Raw genomic sequence first — 20,376 nt, 5'->3', positions numbered from 1 at the left:
CTGGTCTCTGGCCGCACTCTGTGCTCACCCGGCCTGTAACCGAGCGTTTCTATCTCTGGCACCTGACCCCGTGTGGAGTCTCCAAACCCAGCAGATCCTGCGGTGCACTCCCGCGCCGCTCCTCCCGGGGGAGGAAGGGGAGTCTCTCCGGATCTGCCGCTTGTTGGGTCCCTGCTGGAAGAGCAGTGGCCTGACTGTGCTGCAGATCACGGTTTATGGCAATCCCGAGCTGCGAGCCCGCACCTCGGCTCTGTCTCTGTAGCCGGCTTCCCCGCTCCGATAACTGGGAGCTCTGCCACACTCAGGCACCCCCAGTCTTTCTGTGACCCTGAGGGTCCTGAGACCACACTGTCCCACAAGGGTTCCACCCCCCGCTTAGCCACTGGAGCGACGTCCCTCAGCAGAACCGACTTCTAAAAGTTACGATTTTGTGCTCCGCTGCTCTAGCACTTGCCAGTAGTGGCTCACGGAGGCTCCCTCCCTCGCTGTCTATCTTCCCTAATACCGCCTCGGATTCACTTCTCCACACGTCCTACCTTCCAGAAAGTGGCCGCTTTTCTGTTCAGAGAGTTGTTGCTATTCTTTTCTTCGATCTCCTGTTGAGTTTGTAGGTGTTCAGAATAGTTTGATAACTGTCTAGCTGAATTCCTGGGACCAGACGAAATTTAGGTCTCCAACTCCTCCACCATCTTGCTCCTCCTCGAGATACTAGATTTTTTTTTTTTTTAAGATTTTATTTATTTATTTGACAGAGAAAGAGACAGCGAGAGAGGGAACACAAGTGGGGGAGTGGGAGAGGGACAAGCAGGCCTCCCACTGAGCAGGGAGGCCGATGCGGGGCTTGATCCCAGGACCCTGGGATCATGACCTGAGCCGGAGGCAGATGCTTAATGACTGAGCCACCCAGGCGCCCCTGAGATACTAGATTTTTAAAAAGATTTTATTTATTTGTTTCCAGAGAGAAAGCGCGAGGTCATTGGCAGGGTGGGGAGTGGAGGAGAGGGGGGAGAGAGTATCTCAAGCCGATTCCAAGCTGAGCATGGTGGTGTTCCCCAGGCTCAATCCCTTGATCCCAAGATCACTACCTGAGCCGAAACCAAGAACCAGACCCTCAACCGACTGAGCCACCCAGGTGCCCCTAGATTTTTTTTAATTATTTATTTAATTTATTTTTTAAAAGATTTTATTTATTTATTTGACAGAGAGACAGCGAGAGAGGGAACACGAGCAAGGGGAGTGTGAGAGGGAGAAGCAGGCTTCCCGTGGAGCAGGGAGCCCGATGCGGGGCTCGATCCCAGGATCCCGGGATCGTGACCTGAGTCGAAGGCAGACGCTTAACGGCTGAGCCACCCAGGTGCCCCTAGATTTTTTTTTAAAGATTTATTTATTTGAGAGAGAAAGAGTGTGAGAGCATGAGGAGGGAGAGGAGCAGAGGGAGAGAGAGAATCTCAAGCAGACTAACTGCTGAGCATGGAGCCTGATGGGGGGCTTGATTTCACGACCCATGAGATCATGACCTGAGCTGAAATCATGAATTGGACCCTCAACCAACTGAGCTGCCCAGGCACCCCGATATTAGATATTTTAGATAGAATTTTATTTATCTGCACGATTTCAGATAGTATCCTTACTATGTAGCTAATTCTTGTGGAAATCCTGTTTTAAAAGTATTTCTAGAATGGATGAATCTGTATCCAGTACCCATCCTTGTGGCTAATATGAAATGATTCTAAGCAAATCCTTTATGAGGATTCTAATAGGATTATTGCCATTCTTTGACAAAGGAGCTAAACATTTTCACTAGCATCTCTGCTTATATATACATAGGTAAAACCAGTATATAATGTGGAAGACTTCATAATTTCAGATGAGAAGTCAGAAAAACTTGGGAGAGCAGTGAACCTAGTCAGAATTTTTGTGTTTTTTTTTAAGATTTTATTTATTTATTTGAGAGAGAGAGAGCACACGAGAGGAGGGAGGGTCAGAGGGAGAAGCAGACTCCCCGCTGAGCAGGGAGCCCGATGTGGGACTCGATTCCAGGACTCCAGGATCATGACCTGAGCCGAAGGCAGTTACTCAACCAACTGACCACCCAGGTGCCCAGAATTTTTGTTATTAACATAATTTTAAGAAGATAAAGGAAATATGGGCGCCTGGCTGGCTCAGTCACAGAGTGTGCAATTCTTGATCTTAGGGTTGTAAGTTTGAGCCCCATGTTGGTCATAGAGATTACTTAAAAATAAAACCTTAAAAAAAAAGATAAAATAGAGATATATAACCTAGGGATAAGAAGGCTAAATAAAAGTGTACTGAGGCTAATTCTTAGGACTTTTTAAATTATTACTTTGAAGATTATATGAATCACAAATATACTTAGAACAACAGTGCCTAGAAAATGGCTCAAAAAATGTTAACTATTACACAATAGTAGCAATTAATTATTTTCATAACAGAAGAAGCTGCAGATAGTGTTAACTCACACTTAGAATGTATCTGAGAAATCTGAATTTAAAAATCTGAGCCATTAAAATAGATGTAATGAAATTTATGCATTTTCCTCATAGGACCTTTTGGCCTTCACTGCAAGTCTCTATTCCTACTCTACAGACAGGTCCAGTGTACTTGAGTATCTAGTTTTGGGGCATGCAACAAGTTAGAAAAGGAGAAAGGGGTGGTTGCATCAGGCATATCAATAGCGGTAAATAGTTGACAGGATTATGAAGAAAAGCAAATACAGGTTACCCCAAAATACAGCAGTCTGAGCCTTTAGAGTGTGTAGTGTAAATATGAGGATGGTACAGCAATTTATGTTCACAAAAGTGTGACTAAAATTAACAGCCCAAACTCTGGTTTTAAGTAAATCCAAATCTGGCTAATTTAAGCAGAAAAATTTGTTAGAATGCTATCTGGTAGCTCACAAAATGGTCAGGAAAGCAGAAATAAACCAGGCTCATAAAAAGATTAGGGGTGGTCTACATAAGATGCTATGATTCTTCTGTTGCTTTTAGATCGATTTCTTAATTGATCCCATGTCTTTGAGTCACCACAAAGTCCTGATTGGCACTCTGTGTGTTGTCAGGGACAAAAAACAAGAGTATTTGGCCCCTTCAGTTTCTGTAGTGGGAGGGCATTTCCTCTACCCAGATCCTCACAGCAGCAGATTACCCCAAATAGAAAGGATGCTTTGGCTGTTGGCTTGCAAAAAACTTACGCTGTCTGCTGCAACTCCAAATCTTAAAAAATAATAATAATAAATTGAGATTGTATATCATAAAATTTAAGATTTTGTATAAAAAATGAAGGATACATTATTTGTCAAAATTAAAAATGCAAATATTGTGTGACCCAGAAACTCCATTTAAAGGAATTTATTCTATAAATAAATTTGCACATTAGGAAGAATCATATATGTAAGGATATTAATTGCAGCTTTATTTGTAAAAGCAAAAGACTGAGTACAATCTCAGTGTCTATAATTAGGCCTGAGTCAATTGTTTACAGTGTATCTGTATAATGGAAAACTGTTTCTCAAAAAGAATTAGGTAGATCCTCGTGCACCTATGCTGAATAAGCTCCAAAATACATTAAATGAAAAAAAAATTAAGATATTTTATATAGAAGAAAAAGGGCTGGAGGTTACTGTGGGGATTATATGTATCCTGTGCTTATGTATATATAAAATATCCTTGGAATATAATAAGAAAATGGTAGTACCTGTTTCTAAAATAAGTGGGGGACTGGAATAGGAGGGAGACTGAGGTTTTTGCCCACTTCCTGTTTATATTTCTGTTCTACATGTATCATCTGAACACTCTGTGGTATTGGGTTGCATGTTTGGGGTTCTTTGGGGTTTTTTTGTTTTTGTTTTTTTACTTTTTTAACTTTTATTTTTTTAATGTAAGCTCTACACCCAATGTGAGGCTTGAACTCATGACCCTGAGATCAAGTATCACATGCTCTGCTGACGCCTGAGAAATCTGTATCCAGTACCCATCCAAGCATCCCAGGGTTGCCTGTTTTTAAACATTCATTATTTGAAAACAACACAAAACACACTCATTATTTGAATCCTTCAGCTGCTTTTCCTATTCAGCACTTTAAAAGTTTTATCCAAGTTGATACAGGCAATTCATCCATTCTCTTGATGGGTATTTAAGGTTCCAGTTATTCATTATTAAGGCATGCTGCAGCAAATATTCTTTTTTTTTTTTTTTAAAGATTTTATTTATTTATTTGAGACAGAGAGAATGAGAGACAGAGAGCATGAGAGGGAGAAGGGTCAGAGGGAGAAGCAGACTCCCCGCCGAGCGGGGAGCCCAATGCGGGACTGGATCCCGGGACTCCAGGATCACGACCTGAGCCGAAGGCAGTCGCTTAACCAACTAAGCCACCCAGGCGCCCGCTGCAGCAAATATTCTTATGCATGTTTTATGCACATGTGTGCATTCCTCTATTGCAGTGCCTTTCTTTTCATTATGCCTACAATAAGAAATACATTCCAGTTCTAGCATGCTAGTACATTTTTGCTACAATGTATTTTTAAATAACATGAACTAGCTCACAGATAATTGCTAAATAGGGCAGTGATGTCAGTATAGCTCAGAAGTCACATTGGTTCATATGTAATTTTTCCTAAAACATTAATATTTTGCACCCCCAGTTACCTATAATTTTATAATAGAGGATGACATGCCTTTAGGTCTAAAATAGGAAGCTGTGGTATGACTGATTGTTTTAATAGGATCACTCAAGCATTAGAACAGGAAGTTAACTGCAGTAACCTGGGCAAAAGTAAGTAAGTAAATGGAGGCTTGAACTAACCTGGGCTAGTTGGCCATAATGCAAAGTCTGAAAGCCTACTTACCCTAGAGAAACACAGGTACACAAGAAGCATTGCTTTAATAGTGACTAACTTCTAGTTATTCAGGTATTTCTAATACCATCAATAGACTGGATAAACTATGCAGTTTGAATTAACTAAAGCTGCATGTATCAGTTGAGTTATCAGACACCAAGTAGAGATGTCAAATATACAGATGGATACGGAGTTCCGGACAGTTGTACAAGCTGAAGATACAAATTTGGCAGTCACTAGGATATATTTGCTATAAGCTACAAGACTGGATAAAATTACCAAGAGAGTATAAATAGAAGAGAGCTCAGAGGACTAAGTCCTGGGAGACTATCATTTAGTTTGGGGAAAGGAGGAAGAACAAAAGAACCTGAGAAGGCAGGAATTTTGTGGAAGTGAAGTATTTTCAGGAGGGCATACAATCAGTTGTATCAAATGCTGCAGATAGATAAGGATGAGAACTTGCTTTAACAACATGGAAGTCATTGATGGCCTTGGCAAGAATTTGAGTGGAATGGTGGAGCTGAAGTCTTGATGAGAATGCTTCAAGAAGAAACAGGAAGAGCTGCCTGGGTAGCTCAATTGGTTAAGTGTCAGACTCTTGATTTCGGCTCAGGTCATGATCTCAGGGTTGTGATATTGAGCCCCATGTCAGGCTCCACGCTGGGTGTAGAGCCTGCTTAAGATTCTCTTTCTCTCTCTCCCTCTGTCCCTCCCTGCTCTCTAAAGAAATAATTTTAAAAAAGAAGAAACAGGAAAAGGAAAATAGAACTTCAGACTCCCAGCACATCTGCCTAACTCTTCTTGTGCCCCTAAGTTCTTACCTTTTCTCCTGCTACTATGAACGATCTAGCTTTGCCTCTTTCTGAGACCAACCCCTGTGTACTTGATTCTGTCTTCACTAGCCTAGTATAAAATACAGACCTGGGAAGTCTCCCCTCCCTCTTCTACATCGTCTGCTGTATCATTCCCTAGTGTATAAATGTGCCAGGATCTTTTCCATCTTAAAAAAAGATTCTTTCTTGACCAAATTTCCACCTTCACTGACTGTCCACATTTTCGTCCCATTACAGCCAAGCTCTGAAAGAACTGTCCTACTGCTATATCTCATTTTTGTTTCTACTTCATGTTCAGGTGCAGGCAAGAAATAAGCAGACAGTTGGGTTTAATCATACTGTGGTTAAGCCATGTGAGTATGATGAGATAAAAGAACAAGGGAGTAAAGATTCTCTGCAAGTGTGTAATTTAAGCTGCTTACAGAGAAAGAAGTACTTGAGAAGGGTGAGAGATGTGAAGAGGTGGTGATATTGGTGGACAGAAGTTCTCCACAGAGGTTGAAGGATTATTGGAGATGAGGTACTAGAGTGAGTGAGCTAGAAGGAGAGGTTAGTGGTTAGAGGTTTGAGATCATAGAAGAGTCTGAGTTACTTGTAATTGACAAGCTTAAGGTTATGACCAAAAGTTGTAGTTGAGGCAGAATAGAAGAAAAATAATTGAAAAGCCTTTCAAGTTCAGCCAATGAACTGAGAGGCCAAGACACTGGGATGATCATCTTTGTGGGTATTAAAATCCTCAAGAACTGTAACTGGAATGGTGTTGTAGAGGCTGAGAGTGAGACAGGAACTAAGTTCTTAAAGGACCAGGGGGAATTGAGGGCACTATAGGGTAGAAAATTACAGTAAGAAGTGCCCAGGTGGCAGAGGGCATGGTCTGAGGACAGGTTTTTAATGGAGGAAGCAGAGGTAAGCAGCCAAGAGGAGAGAGGAACCTGCTCCACCTCCAGGCCCCATGGTATCAGAGGTGGTGTGGAGAGAACAGCTACCATTTCAGAGGGCTGCAGGGGAAGCACTGTCCTCTACAGTTGTAAATTCCGACACACTTAGAGGGCTGGGTGTTTTCACAAATTAATATTCATTTTTCTTGAACCAGAGAGTCTCATGAAATAGTAGTTGAAACACAGCTTCATGTTTGGAAGACACAGGGAGTGGCAGAGGGATCATTTAAAAGGGAACAACCTTTATTTTGTGTTGCTTGTGAGAGGATTCAGGCCTAGTACTGCCAGATCTTTGGTTTTTTCCCGAGAATCCAGAACTGGATTTTTGTGTGAAAAAGACTACAACACTAGCTTATTTACTTATTTTAAAATATTGTGCAGGCCAAATAAACTGTATTTAGCCACTGTCAAAATTTTATGAATTCTGCTTTTTAAAATAGAAAACTAGTATTTGTAAGTTCATGAGTCAAAGTCCATGATCCTCAGCCTGGCTGCCTTGTTGGGTAGCCTGCCACCGTTCAGTCCAGTCTGCAAGTGTAAAGGGAGTGACTATCACAAGCTGATCACCAAGCAGCACTTAAATTACCTGGCAATTTATCAGTTGTTTAATTGTTATTACTCAAACAGATCTGATCTCACCCCATATTTTTTTACTTTCAGTTCTAACCCTGATAATGGAATTTCCTTGGAAGAGAAATACACTTAACCTTATTTATAGCCAGAACTTTTTTTTTTTAAAGATTTTATTTATTTATTTGACACAGAGAGACACGGCGAGAGAGGGAACACAAGCAGGGGGAGTGGGAGAGGGAGAAGCAGGCTTCCAGCGGAGCAGGGAGCCCGATGCGGGGCTCGATCCCAGGACCCTGGGATCATGACCTGAGCTGAAGGCAGACGCTTAACGACTGAGCCACCCAGGTGCCCCTATAGCCAGAATGAAAAGTAGACCTCCTACAATAAAACAAAGCTTCTAATAGAAGAAAACTTAGAGGCTCTTTAAGCCTAACAAAACAAAACAAAAAACTAGTTAATTCCTAAATAATTTTAACATTATAAAATCTTTTTTTTTCAAGATTTTTTTTTTAAATGAGAGAGAGAAAGAGAGAGAGAACATGAGAGGGGGGAGGGTCAGAAGGAGAAGCAGACTCCCCACTGAGCAGGGAGCCTGATGCGGGACTGGATCCCGGGACTCCAGGATCATGACCTGAGCTGAAGGCAGCTGCTTAACCAACTGAGCCACCCAGGCACCCCTAACATTATAAAATCTTTAATGTTGCTTCAAAATCTTCAATTTTACTTTAATCATAATGATGACCAAGAAGATTTTTTGTATTGAAACAGAAGTCTAAGGATGGTATTTGGCTCTTTTTGACCTCAGGGAAGCAAACCCCTCTGGACTTAGTGTCCTTATCTGTAAAATGGAGATTAAAAATCCATACTCTACCTACTACATAAGGTAGCTATTAGGATCAAATGAGAATGTGAAAAGCTTACCTCTTGACTTGGTATGGCTGCTTTGTTTTATTCTGTTAAGGAATAGCAACTTGCTGGATGCCTGGGTGGCTCAGTTGGTTAAGCAGCTGCCTTCAGCTCAGGTCATGATCCCAGGGTCCTGGGATCAAGTCCTGCATTGGGCTCCCCACTCAGCAGGGAGCCTGCTTCTCCCTCTCCCTCTGCCTGCCACTCCTCCTGCTTGTGCTCTCTCTCTCTGACAAATAAAAAAATAAAATCTTAAAAAAAAAAAAAAGGAATAACAACTTGCCTAAAGCTAGTGAGATTGTCTATTTAGAAAAAATATTTTAGAGTATATTTAAAATTTATGAACCCCTGAGTATGAGTGGATATATAATCTACTTCCAAAAGCAACTTTCCTGTTGATAAATGACACTGCTGATGGTATCATTGTGTGAGGTAGTGGCTGAAATGTACCCTTTCTGGGTCTGTAGGCATGACTGGTCATATTTTGGCTAAAAATCCTGTTGATTCAGGTGAGATTTGATACACACTCTTTCTTTGATCCTACTATCACCTCCCTTTCCTTCTCACCCTGTGCTCCTTTTTTCATCAAAATTAATAATTATCACTTGAGATTCATATTTAAAGTAATGAGTCTTTTTTTTTAAGATTTATTTTTTTATTTAGAGAGCTGGGGGAGGGGCAGAGGGAAAGGGAGAGAGAATCCCAAGCAGACTCCTTGCTGAGCGTGGAGCCTGACACAGAGCTCGATCTCATGACCCTGAGATCATGACCTGAGCCGAAACCAAGAGTTGGACGCTCAACCGACTGAGTCACCCAGGCACCCCTAATGAGTCTTTTCTAGCAACATTTAATACACACTCAAAAGAACAAGTCTTAACTGAGAAACACAGGATACCTCCTTTTCACAGTAATTAGTTTAAGTTCCAGTGATGACAACTACAAGGCAGCTTCCTCAGAGGAAGCTAAACATTGATGAGTCCAGTGCAGCCAGTATGTTGAATATGAGGTGATAAAATCTTTATCACATCCAGCTTGACTGTCCTGTAACTTAGTCTGAGTCTTTTGGAATAGTTACTCCTTTTTGTTAATTGTATGGTTGTTATACAGCCATGGAAGGAAAAAGCTGAACATCAAAATCATCAACAATATACCTGAAAGACAAAATAGAGTAAAATAAAAACAATCTAAGGAAGTTCATAATCACTCAGTGGCTATAATTTAAGATTATATACCTAGAGATTTGGAAAGCTATGTTTAAAAGAATTAGCTGCATCAATTCTACATGAAACACATGGATATTTTTTAATGTAACATTCTCAAATTTTTCTTCAACCATGAATCCTTAAAAACATATGTATCTGGTAAAACCAGAAGGACCTAAACAGTGAATTGGAAGGATAAATAGATCTGGAGTTCTAGTTCTGGCTCCATTACTGACTTGCTGAGTGAGAAACTCTGGATTTAGGTCTCCATTTGCTCTTCTCTAAAAGATCAACACTGTGTCCCTCCATGCCTCAGAGATGTATGTACTGGGAGAATAAGGCAATTGAAAGCACTCTTGAGTTTTCATTTGGAATGATCAAACATTACTTTCTCCCTTCTCTTTTTTTTCATCAGTCACAATATTAATAGCTTTTAGAGCTGTACCAAGCAAAATGTCTAAAGCAAAATTTCAGTCAGTGCTGAAATTTTGTATCAGATAGAAAATATGTGGGGCACCTGAGTGTCTCAGTCGGGTCTCAGTCAGTTGAGTGTCCAACTGTTGATTTCAGCTCAGGTCAAAATCTCATGGTCCTGGGATCAAGCCCTGTGTTGGGCTCCGTGCTTGGTGCAGAGTCTGCTTGAGATTCTCTCTCCCCTTCTCTCTCTGCCCCTCCCCCAGCTCTTTCTCTCCCTCTCTCTCTCAAATACATAAAATCTTTTTTTAAAGAAAATAGGTTTAAAAAAAGGAGTCATATATTAGTAAATTTTTATTTTTGAGGTCACAAGAAGATAAATCTAGCATGTGGCTATTGGTTAATTTTTCAGTGGGGAAATAGGGCTAGAGGAGACAGCCACAGGGCTCAAATCACTGTCTTGAAAGGGATGTCTGCAATAATTAATATTTTTATTTTAACATATTTAGGCTTAAAGCTCTAAATTAGTTTAAACTCAGATTAAGAATGAGTTTCTGTCACATGCAGATTTGATATTTTTTTACTCCTATTTGGTAACAGCAAACCTTAAGGTTTGACTAGGAAATGCCTTTGAAAGAGAAGTCTGTTTTGCAACCAGAGGCTTTAAATGAAAAAAAAAAAAAAAAAAAAAGTCAAACAACCTGTATGTTAACTGACCCACAAGATTTGACATTTTCTTTATAAAAAAAGTAAGAGGAGTTTTATATATCTGAGCCAGATAGAAATAACAGGAATGAAATTTTGGATAATTTTTAAACTACACTTATTACAGTTATCCATTGTTTCATGAGATGCTCTTTTGCAAAATGAGTCAAATGAGCTAAACAGTATTTTATCTGGAACTCACAAATTTGAAAAAAGAAAACTCCCTTTAGCAAGAAAGATATATATATTTTTTAATGGAAGGAATCACTCCTCAGTTTTTTGGTCCATATATCTGAGGGTTTCTTAAAATGGTATCATGCCTGAAACTGACTACCCTTAACTAGATAATTTTATTTCTTTGAAGAAAAAAGTTTTAAAGGATACTGCACAAATAAAGTGTTATTTCAGGTATATTAACTACCTTTTTCATTTTCTTTTTTGTACCTATTCTGGCTTTGGAAATTGACATGTTACAGTGACATTTCCTATCATTTTAAGATACCCTAATCTTGTAATCATATTAATAAAAATATGCTTACCTAAAGAAGGAGCGAGCCAATATACTATAAAAAATCGAAGGAATGCTTCATCAAAACACTTGAAATGTAGTGAAAGTGCCAAAGCTGGATTAAATACAGCTCCTGTTAGACTTCCTCCTGTAATACATTTTAAGCAGAGTGATACCAAACCATGTATTTTACATTTTCTTGTAACTGGAAATAAAGGGGTTACTGGATGTGACTACTTTGTTTTAGGTATTTAAGTATTCTTATGCTATAATCTTCCTTTGCAGAATCACCTGGCATGTTATAGAATATAAAGGTAGATTATAATGTGCTAGAACATTAAGAGTTTTAATCCAGTGCTTTTCCTATATATTATTGAATGCACATTTGAAAGTTAATCTGTTCTATTATTGCTCCTACAAGTTTACAAAACAGGAGATTTGGCTGCCCATCTTAACATTCATCAATTTAAATGAATAAATAATAATGAAAATACATTTAAAATGTATACGATACCCCAGGATCATCGTGGGCTTAAGTACACCTTTGTGCTGAAAACAAAAGTAAAATGGACCAAAGTATTATCACTGACTCCATTTTTACTTGTCAACAGAGAGAGCCCTGAAGAAGGGACTGTGAATGGCATGTGAATTATGTCTCAATAAAGTGGCTACAAAAATTTTTAAATAAAAAAAGTGATCGTGTATAGTTGTGAAAGGTAAGCACAATTTCTAACTGTTGATTGCTTTTCAGGACTCATGGTCCAGCTCTGCACCCAGGTTCTCTCTCTGACATGGAGCCTAGGAGTTTAGTTCTGGCCACACAAGCAAGTAAGGAAAAGCAGAGGAGGCTGGACTTCCTTTCCAATGGTACCAGAACTGTGGCTCAGCTTTTTAGAACACACCCTAAAATATTCCTGAGATAGTGACATTTCTATTACTTCTTCCATGTAGAAGCTTGGGCATACACATCTGCCTCTGACTCAGCTACAGAGATATATCCCGAGATCTTCATAAATTTTACCTTGACATATGCCTCTATAGCATGCTGTCTTCGTAAAATACAGTAAAATTGGAAATTAAGCAACCCTTTCATAAGATTTCACTAATGAGATGTCACACTTGATAGGCTGCACTGAAGCTGTGTCGAGATGAAGGTGTTGAGCAGTGAACTAAGTTCACTCCATGGCTAAGAGTTTTTTCTAGCACACAGGCCTTACAGTGTGATTCATATTCATGTCTCAGCAATTATAAATGATACCACATCATGGACCTTCAGAATAACTCTTTTTTTTTTTTAAAGATTTTATTTATTTACTTGACAGAGAGATAGAGAGAACAAGTAGGCAGAGAGGCAGGCAGAGGGAGAGGGAGAAGCAGGCTCCCCGCTGAGCAGGGAGCCCGATGCGGGGCTCAATCCCAGGACCCTGGGATCATGACCTGAGCCAGAGGCAGCCGCTTAACCGACTGAGCCACCCAGGCGCCCCCAGAATCACTCTTGAATAGTCAATCCTGGAATGTTAAACCTGCAACTGCCAAGGACAAACAGAACTGTTTGGTTGGCAGGCAGTCACTTCAGTTCAATAAAAGAACTGAGTTCCTATATAGTAGACATCATGGGCAAAAGATAAGGACTTACACAGGTCTTTACAATACAATGTACTATGTGCTATGATAGTACAAGTGACCTGTGCTTTTTTTTTTTTTTGACATGTATAAGTAAAAATAGACCGAACCATTGCTCTCATAATTAGTTCACTTTGGTGTTCCTATTAGGCCTTTGCTATTTCCATTAGGTCTAAGAACACTGTCCACCAGTCTTACACCATCCTAAAATTCAAACTCCTTTACTCACCTTATCTTCTAATCCTCACATCTCCAGTTCTGCTAAGTGTGATGTTGTGGTAGCTGCTCCTCCCACCTTCCCCTCTTGAATATGGACTGGCTTTGCAATTTACATTGACAAATAGAATGCAGCAGAAGTGATGCTATGCCAATTCTGAACATGACAAGTGACACTGAGTGAATTCTAGGTTCAGGTCTCAAAAAACCCTTTAGCTTCCACTTTTTGCTTTCTTGGAACAGTGCCCTGACCATGTCAGTGAGCTGGTCTAGGCTGCTGGAAGATAAGAGGCCACATGGAGGAGAACTGAGGCATCTTAGATGACAGTTGCCACTGGACACATGAGTGAAGAAGACACCTTACCTTTTCTAGCCCCACCAACTGTCCAGCTATATTATATGGTCTCAGAGGAATTTCCTGTCTGACCCACAGAATCATGAAAAACTATCAATTATGATTTTAAGCTATAGTTAGCTGATACATGGGGCACCTGGGTGGCTCATTTGGTTAAGCATCTGCCTTTGACTCAGGTCATGATCTCAGGGTCCTGGGATCAGGCCCTGTATTGGGCTCCCGGCTCAGCAGGGAGTCTGCTTCTCCCTCTGCCCCTCCTGCTCATGCTCCCTTTCTCTCTTGCTCTCCCTCTCTCAAATAAATAGATAAAATCTTAAAAAAAAAAAAAAAAAGCTGATCTAGAAATTCATATCAGGAGTGGGTTCTGTGCCAACAGAAGCCCAGGGGGTTCCTAGGTGGCGTAGTCGGTTAAGCATGCGACTCTTGGTTTTGGCTCAGATCATGATCTCAGGGTCTTGAGGTAGAGCCCCATGTCAGGCTCTGCACTCAGCATGGAGCCTGCTTGGGATTCTCTCTCCCTACCCCCTCTACCCCTCCTGCATATATGCACACGTAGTCTCTCTCTCTCAAATAAATAAATCTTAAAAAAAAAAAAAAAGTCCAAAGCATGTGGCTTCGGCTTTTGACATTTTAGATTATATAGCTCTTTGTTGGGGGCTGTCCTATGCATTGTGGGATGTTTAACAGCATCCTTGGTCCTTAACCACTAGATGCCAGCAAGTTCATCTCCCCTACCATTGTTAACAACCAAAAATGTCTCCACACATTGCTGAATGTCCCCTGGGGCGAAGTGTGGGGGGGTTCCTGTTGAAAACCAGAACTACTGAGTTGTAGAGAACTACTGATACTTGTATACAAGTAGACATATGCAATGTTGTTTATAGTAGCAAAGAACTGGGGAAAACCTGACTGTCCCTAAGAAGATAGCTAAATAAAGAAGCTTATTAATTTGGAATAACATTCAATAGTTTGAAATAATGAGAGAAATCTCTTTACTAATTAACACTGGTAGGTCTCCAAGATACCACTGAACAACTACTACCACCAAGAAAAGCAAACTGCAAAAAGTAAGATATGATACCTTTTATGTTAACATGAACATACCTGAACAATAGTTTCTATAGGGTCTTATCTATATGTATAATAAATAACATAAAGAGTTTGGAAGGACACACACATGCATGTGCAGAGGACTACCCTGGTGGGAAGATTAGACAGAGAAGGAGAAAGGACAGGCATGGAGGATGGTAGTCAAAAGGCACTTACGGTCTCATTGGTAGTGTTTTAATTTTTAACAAAAAGAGTACGTTCATGCATTGTGTAATTAAACCTGAATTATTTAAAAAGTAAGAATCATCTACTAGGCACAGGACTAACAAAATATCTTTGAAAAATATTATTTATTGACATCCGAAGGGGAAAAGACATAATAATATATGTCCAAGAAGAGATACCAATGCGAAGACAGAGCGGGCTGATTGTCAAGAGTCTTACAGGATAGCAGGAACTTGGCGAGATTACCACAGTTAAAGACTGTTTCAAAGTCCAAGTTCCAAATCTGGCAATTCTAGATGCTAATGTTACTCAATACTCCTAAAGGAAATCAAATTCTCTGGGACAGAATGACACTAGTTAAAATCATAGGAATCCTGTATAAGCCAGAATGTTAATTAATTTAGAGTGGAGGCTAGCCCTTGTTTCAGTGACTAGAATATTTGTGCCAGGTACTATGCTAACTTGAAATACGTTACTCTATTCCTCATAATGGTCTTAAGAGAGAGATAGTATTATTCTCCACTTTAAATATGAGGAAATGAGGCCTAAATTGAGTATCTCTTCTAAGGGTACAGTACAACTCTAAACCTGTGCACTTAGCCACTATATTAATAAATCAATGTTCTGGACCTTTGTTTGAAGCAATTTTTCATTTGTAAATGAGAATCTATTTCATATAGTTATTACATTAAAAGCAAATGTATGTAAAGGACTTAGTTCCCTTCTCCTTTGACAAATAATCTTAACCTATGTTCTTCATGATTTAGAAGGATGTCAAAAACTGAATGGAATAATGAAATGAAGTAAAAATACTACAATTTCTTCAGACAGTTTATTAGGCTTATTTTGAAAGCCCTTAGACATAAAATATAAAATGTCCAGATACATATTGTTTTTTTTCTACATGATTTTTTAAAGTTATTATGAGTATTTGATTTGTAACAGGTGATACAATGCTAAGACCTGGTTATATGTTATAATGAATAAAATAACTTTAATTTCTGTATTCATAAAGCTTACTGTCTGTTGGAAGAAGACATCAGAAGACAAGTGTATAATTAAAAATTCTACAAATGAACAGGTGCAATAATAAAGACAACTTACCTAGATGTATAAAATAACAGATTTTTTTCAGTGTCTACCGTTGACCCTTGAACAAGGTGGGTTGAGATGCACAGGTCCACTTATATGCAAATTTTTTTTTTTTTAAATACCATACAGTACTGTAAATGTATTTTCTCATGATTTTTTTTTTTAAGATTTTATTTATTTATTTGACAGAAAGAGACATAGCGAGAGCAGGAACACAGGGGGAGTGGAGAGAGAGAAGCAGGATTCCACCGAGCAGGGAGCCCAATGCGGGGCTCGATCCCAGGACCCTGGGATCATGACCTGAGCCAAAGGCAGATGCTTAACGACTGAGCCACCCAGGCGCCCCTATGATTTTCTTTCTTTTTTTTTTGTTTTAAAGATTTTATTTATTTATTTGAGACAGAGAGAATTAGAGAGAGAGAGCACATGAGACGGGGGAGGGTCAGAGGGAGAAGCAGGCTCCCTGCCGAGCAGGGAGCCCGATGCACATGGACTCGATCCAGGGACTCCAGGATCATGACCTGAGCCGAAAGCAGTCGCTTAACCAACTGAGCCACCCAGGCGCCAGCCCCTATGATTTTCTTAACATTTTTTCCTCTAACTTACTTTATTGTAAGAATACAGTATATAGTACATACAACATACAAAATATGTGTTAATCAACTGTTAACAGTAAGGCTTCCAGTCAACAGTAGGCTATTAGTTAAGTTTTGAGGGAATCAAAAGTTATAAATGGATTTTTGACTGTGTAGGGGCTCAGTGTCCCTAACCCTTGCATTGTTCAAGGGTCAACTGTAATTAAAAATGAATGCAGGGGCCCCTGGGTGGCGCAGTTGGTTGAACGGTCCGACTCTTGGTGTCTGCTCAGGTTGTGATCTCAGAGTCCCGAGATGGAGCCCCTCATTGGCTCCACGCTCAGTGCAGAATCTGTTAAAGTTTCTCTCTCCCTCCCTCTGCCCCTCCCCACTCTCTCTCTAAAACAAATAAATCTTTTTTAAAAATGAATGCAGTTCCCTCTTACCCTGTTCATTGAGCCAAATTCTCCCAAAACCTAAATTAAGGATATTTGCTTGAAATCTGCATTAATAGTTTTATAGCTCTAACATGTTAATAAATTACATCCTAGCATGCAACCATGTCAAATCAGTACCAACAGTACCTTAGAAGTTAAACACAAAAGACATATCAAAGTAACTTCTAATGAGATTTGATTTAGCTAACCCTTCCCCCTGCCTTTCCTCCCCTATCCATTCTTAAATCCTTCCTACAAAAGCTTTACCTCTCTCTGATATGACAGAAATTCAATCACTCCCAAGACAGTTTATTCTATCTGGAACAACTCTGGTCTAAAGTTATGACATATCCACAGAAAATAATGCAGAGTTATGGCTTACTGTATCATTACCCAAAGTATGTTCTCTTCTGCTACATACTCCTAGACAAAAGGATTCCATAAGTTTGAAAAACTGTTCCACATTCTCCTTTTGGGGTTTCACAATATACAGCAGCTTAGAAAAGGCTCTGTAAAGTTTTAACATTAGAAAATCTGTTTAATCCAGTGTTTGCCAGACTTACTTGGCAAAAGAATCCTTTTGCAACTTAATTTTTTTAAATTATGGTAAAGTATATGACATAAAACTTGCCATTTAAACCATTTTCCAGTGTATATTCAGTGGCATTAATTACATTCACAGTGTTCAACTATCACCACAATTTCCAAAACTTTTCCATCACCCCAAACAGAAACTCTGTATGCTATACCCATTAAAGGATAAGTCCCTACTCTTCCCTACCCCCTAACCCCTGGTAATATCTATTATACTTTTTGACTCTATGAATTTGCCTATTCTGGATTTTTTATATAAGTGGAGTCCTGCAACATTTGTTCATGTTGTAGTATTTATCAGAACTTAATTCCTTTCATGGCTGAATAATGTTCACTTGTATGTACATATTTTTGTTACTTTTGAGGAGTGCAGTGTAGAAATGCTGATAATGAAATGAGAATAAGCTTTAGTGTCAGTTTGAACCATGATTCCAGCACATTCTAGCCGTGTGACCTTGGACAAGTCATTTCACGTTTGTGAGCCTCACTTTACTTAAAATGGGAGTAATGTATTCATTAGTGAGGTTTTTTTAAATTTTTTATTGTTATGTTAATCCCCATACATTACATCATTAGTTTTAGATGTAGTGTTCCATGATTTATTGTTTGTGCATAACACCCAGTGCTCCATGCAGAACGTGCCCTCCTCAATACCCATCACCAGGCTAACCCATCCTCCCACCCCATTAGTGAGTTTTTTTAAGGATTAACTAAGATAACTCATATAAATTTCCTATGTGCTTATTAGTATACTGCTCAATGAATACTCTTACCTCCCTTACATTGACAGAAAAGGAAGATCATAAGAGTATCAATTTCTGTAACAGTAGTAATCCACAATTGTCTATTAGGTTCTGCCCCAGCAAAGAGTCTCCAGCACTGATACTGCACCCATTAGCCATGTGTGGCTATTGACCACTTGAAATGTAGCTATTGCAACTGAGGAACCAAGTATTTAATTTTAGTTAATTTAAATCTGAATAACCACATGTAGCTAGTGGCTTCCGAATTGTCCAGCACAAGTCTGGATGAGAGCAGTGGTTCTCAACTCCGGTTTCATACTGGGATTACCTGGGAAACTTTAAAATACACCATTAATTATGTAAGTACAGAGCTAAACTGTGACATAACTTTTTGCAAGGATGATTATCTTCATATATGGGGCACATTTCTGCTTTAGCCCAAACCTAAAACTCTAATAAATAAGCAACTATTCACCAAACCCTCAAATATACATAAATCCTTTCCTCTCTTCTCTACCCTTTATTTCCATCTGTGTCTACACAAAGAATAGTACTAGATCTAACGGATGGAAAATGGATTGGAAAGTCTTTCATTTTTATCCTGGGAAGTCAAGCAAATGTTTAGAAGCCTTTATTTTGAGGTTTACTTCTACTTATAGTTTCACTTTCAGTGGGCAGAAGATAGACCGTTACCACTAATTTCCTTTTATTAGATTCCTGCCTCTAAAACATTTTATATAGTCCCAGTGAAGCTACTTTGTTGCATTAAAATGACATATTTCATCATTAAACTTTTGTTTTTTGGATTTCCTTGTCCCGTTTAGGATTTCCAGGGTATCCACTGCATCTGAGATCTGTCAAAATAAACCAATGGTTCGCAAGAAATCAACAGATTTCTCGAGTTACTTGTTTTAAAAAGCATCTTTAATTTCAAGCAAGTTTTAATTTTAAAACATCTTTTGTGATAGGCCACTTAAAAGTTCATTTATAATTCAAGATGAATTAAGGAAACAAGAAATTAATTTTGTAGAAAAAGAACTAAGCAACAGAACTACCAAATTTCTACTCCTCCCTCTTACTATTAACCAATCATGTAGCCTGTGCTTTAAATTGAAAGGGACTTTTTAAACCCATGATCATTTTTCAGATTGGCATGAGGAAAGAAGTAGCTGATATCTTTTCTCTCTACCATTAAAACAATCCCTTTGTAGGATATTTGAACCCTTGGCAATATTTCACAATATCTCCGTTTCAGCACAGAAATGGCTCCTGTTGCTGAGGGCTCAAAACACTGAATGGAGGATCTGTATGTCTGCACTATTGGTAAAGAACAGGCTGCAAAATAGTTAGAATAATGGGGATACCAGTATTGACATCGCAGAAGTGTAGGGGTTTCAAATGTATCTTGGTAAAGAACTTAGCGCCTCGGGTCATAGAGGCTTCGGACGTGCCAAGTGTTTTGTGGGAATAACAAACCTGCGTAGACCAAAAAGGTGATGAGTGCTGCCAGCAGGTGGATACGAAGCTTGGTTCGGATCTCCTGGAAGTGCAGCAAAGCGCTGTGGAAGATAAAGGAGCAGATGGCTTCTGTGATGACCGCTTTGGGCAAGTCGACTTGAATAGGATTCCTGCAAGCGAAGGTCCTCTCGTTGAGGTGATATTTGGTCAGCCCCAGGCTCCACAGGGCGCTTATGCAGTACCTGCTGCACAGGGCACCAATCAGCTGAGCCAACAGCCTAATCGCACCCGTCTCAGGGGACATTCCCCCCAGCAACATGTGCATCATCACGCCGCACGGGTTGCTAGAGGTGCCCACCAGAGTCAGGCCATGCACCAACGAGAAGAAGTAGATTAGCGTCAGCGGCCAGGTGGGGTGCGCGGGCTCCTGCTCGCTCAGCAGTTGCAGCTCATGGGTGCAGCAGCAGAGCTGGAAGGTGGCCAGAAACTCCAAGACGAAGGTGTGGGCCATCATGAACCTGTGCAGCTGCTGCCGGGTGACCACGCGGGCCAGCCCCATGAACAGCACGAGCAATAGCATCAGCCCCAGCGAGGTGCAGGTGTCCTGCACCTCGGGCCAGAGGCCCCGCAGCGCCGTCATGGTTCGCTCCCGGCCAGACTAGACTGCCTGCTTGACTCAAGCAGAGGCAGCGTCAGGGTTGGAGTCCCAAGTCCTAAGTCTGCAGCCCCACCCCTCCGCCCGCCCCGGGGGCGGACCGACTCGAGGCGAGCTGGAGGTCCCTGGGCGTCACGGGAGGACTCCTCCCCCCCTCCCCGGCGCGGATCTAAGGTGTTGGGACCAGAGCCGGGGAGGAGAGGAGGGGAAGGGCGGCAAGAGAAGCTCTGCTAGGGGATACCGGCTAAAGGGCCAACAGTCAGCGGGAGTCGGACGCACACACGTCCCCGCCGCCTCCCTGAGCGACTGGAAGCCGGCGCCGGGGGGGGGGAAGGGCGCGGAGGGACGCCGAGCGCCGGGGCCACTGCGCATGCGCGCGGGGACCCGTGAGCCCTTGCGAGCGGGCTCCCAGGATCCCG

At 40.6% G+C, this 20,376-nt stretch overlaps 1 protein-coding gene and 1 long non-coding RNA gene across 2 annotated transcripts; one reads left to right on the top strand and one right to left on the bottom strand.

The window, feature by feature from the left end:
• Nucleotides 1–8,331: 8,331 nt before the first annotated feature.
• On the bottom strand, nucleotides 8,332–20,332 carry AQP11 (aquaporin 11). Its single transcript, XM_034995451.1, has 3 exons — nucleotides 19,321–20,332; nucleotides 10,966–11,082; nucleotides 8,332–9,256 (listed from the first exon to the last, which is right to left on the bottom strand). Exons 1-3 carry the CDS (start codon nucleotides 19,940–19,942, stop codon nucleotides 9,177–9,179), a joined length of 819 nt encoding a protein of 272 aa, XP_034851342.1. The 5' UTR covers nucleotides 19,943–20,332; the 3' UTR covers nucleotides 8,332–9,176.
• On the top strand, nucleotides 10,951–14,509 carry LOC118004219. Its single transcript, XR_004677514.1, has 2 exons — nucleotides 10,951–11,650; nucleotides 14,141–14,509. It is a non-coding gene; the product is annotated as an uncharacterized LOC118004219 (long non-coding RNA).
• Nucleotides 20,333–20,376: the final 44 nt, after the last annotated feature.

Source organism: Mirounga leonina, unplaced genomic scaffold (assembly GCF_011800145.1).
Source record: "Mirounga leonina isolate KUSES-001 unplaced genomic scaffold, KU_Mleo_1.0 Mir_92, whole genome shotgun sequence".
Classification (NCBI taxonomy): domain Eukaryota; kingdom Metazoa; phylum Chordata; class Mammalia; order Carnivora; family Phocidae; genus Mirounga; species Mirounga leonina.
Note: the sequence above shows the minus strand (reverse complement) of the source record. Positions and strands in the feature narration are given on the sequence as shown.

Coding starts and splice junctions, on each gene's coding strand:
- AQP11 (XM_034995451.1), bottom strand. CDS start 19,942: ATGACGGCGCTGCGGGGCCTCTGGCCCGAGGTGCAGGACACCTGCACC. Junction 11,083..19,320: donor CACCTTTTTGGTCTACGCAG/GTTTGTTATTCC, acceptor AATGTATTACAG/GAGGAAGTCTAACAGGAGCT. Junction 9,257..10,965: donor TTGGCTCGCTCCTTCTTTAG/GTAAGCATATTT, acceptor TTTGTCTTTCAG/GTATATTGTTGATGATTTTG.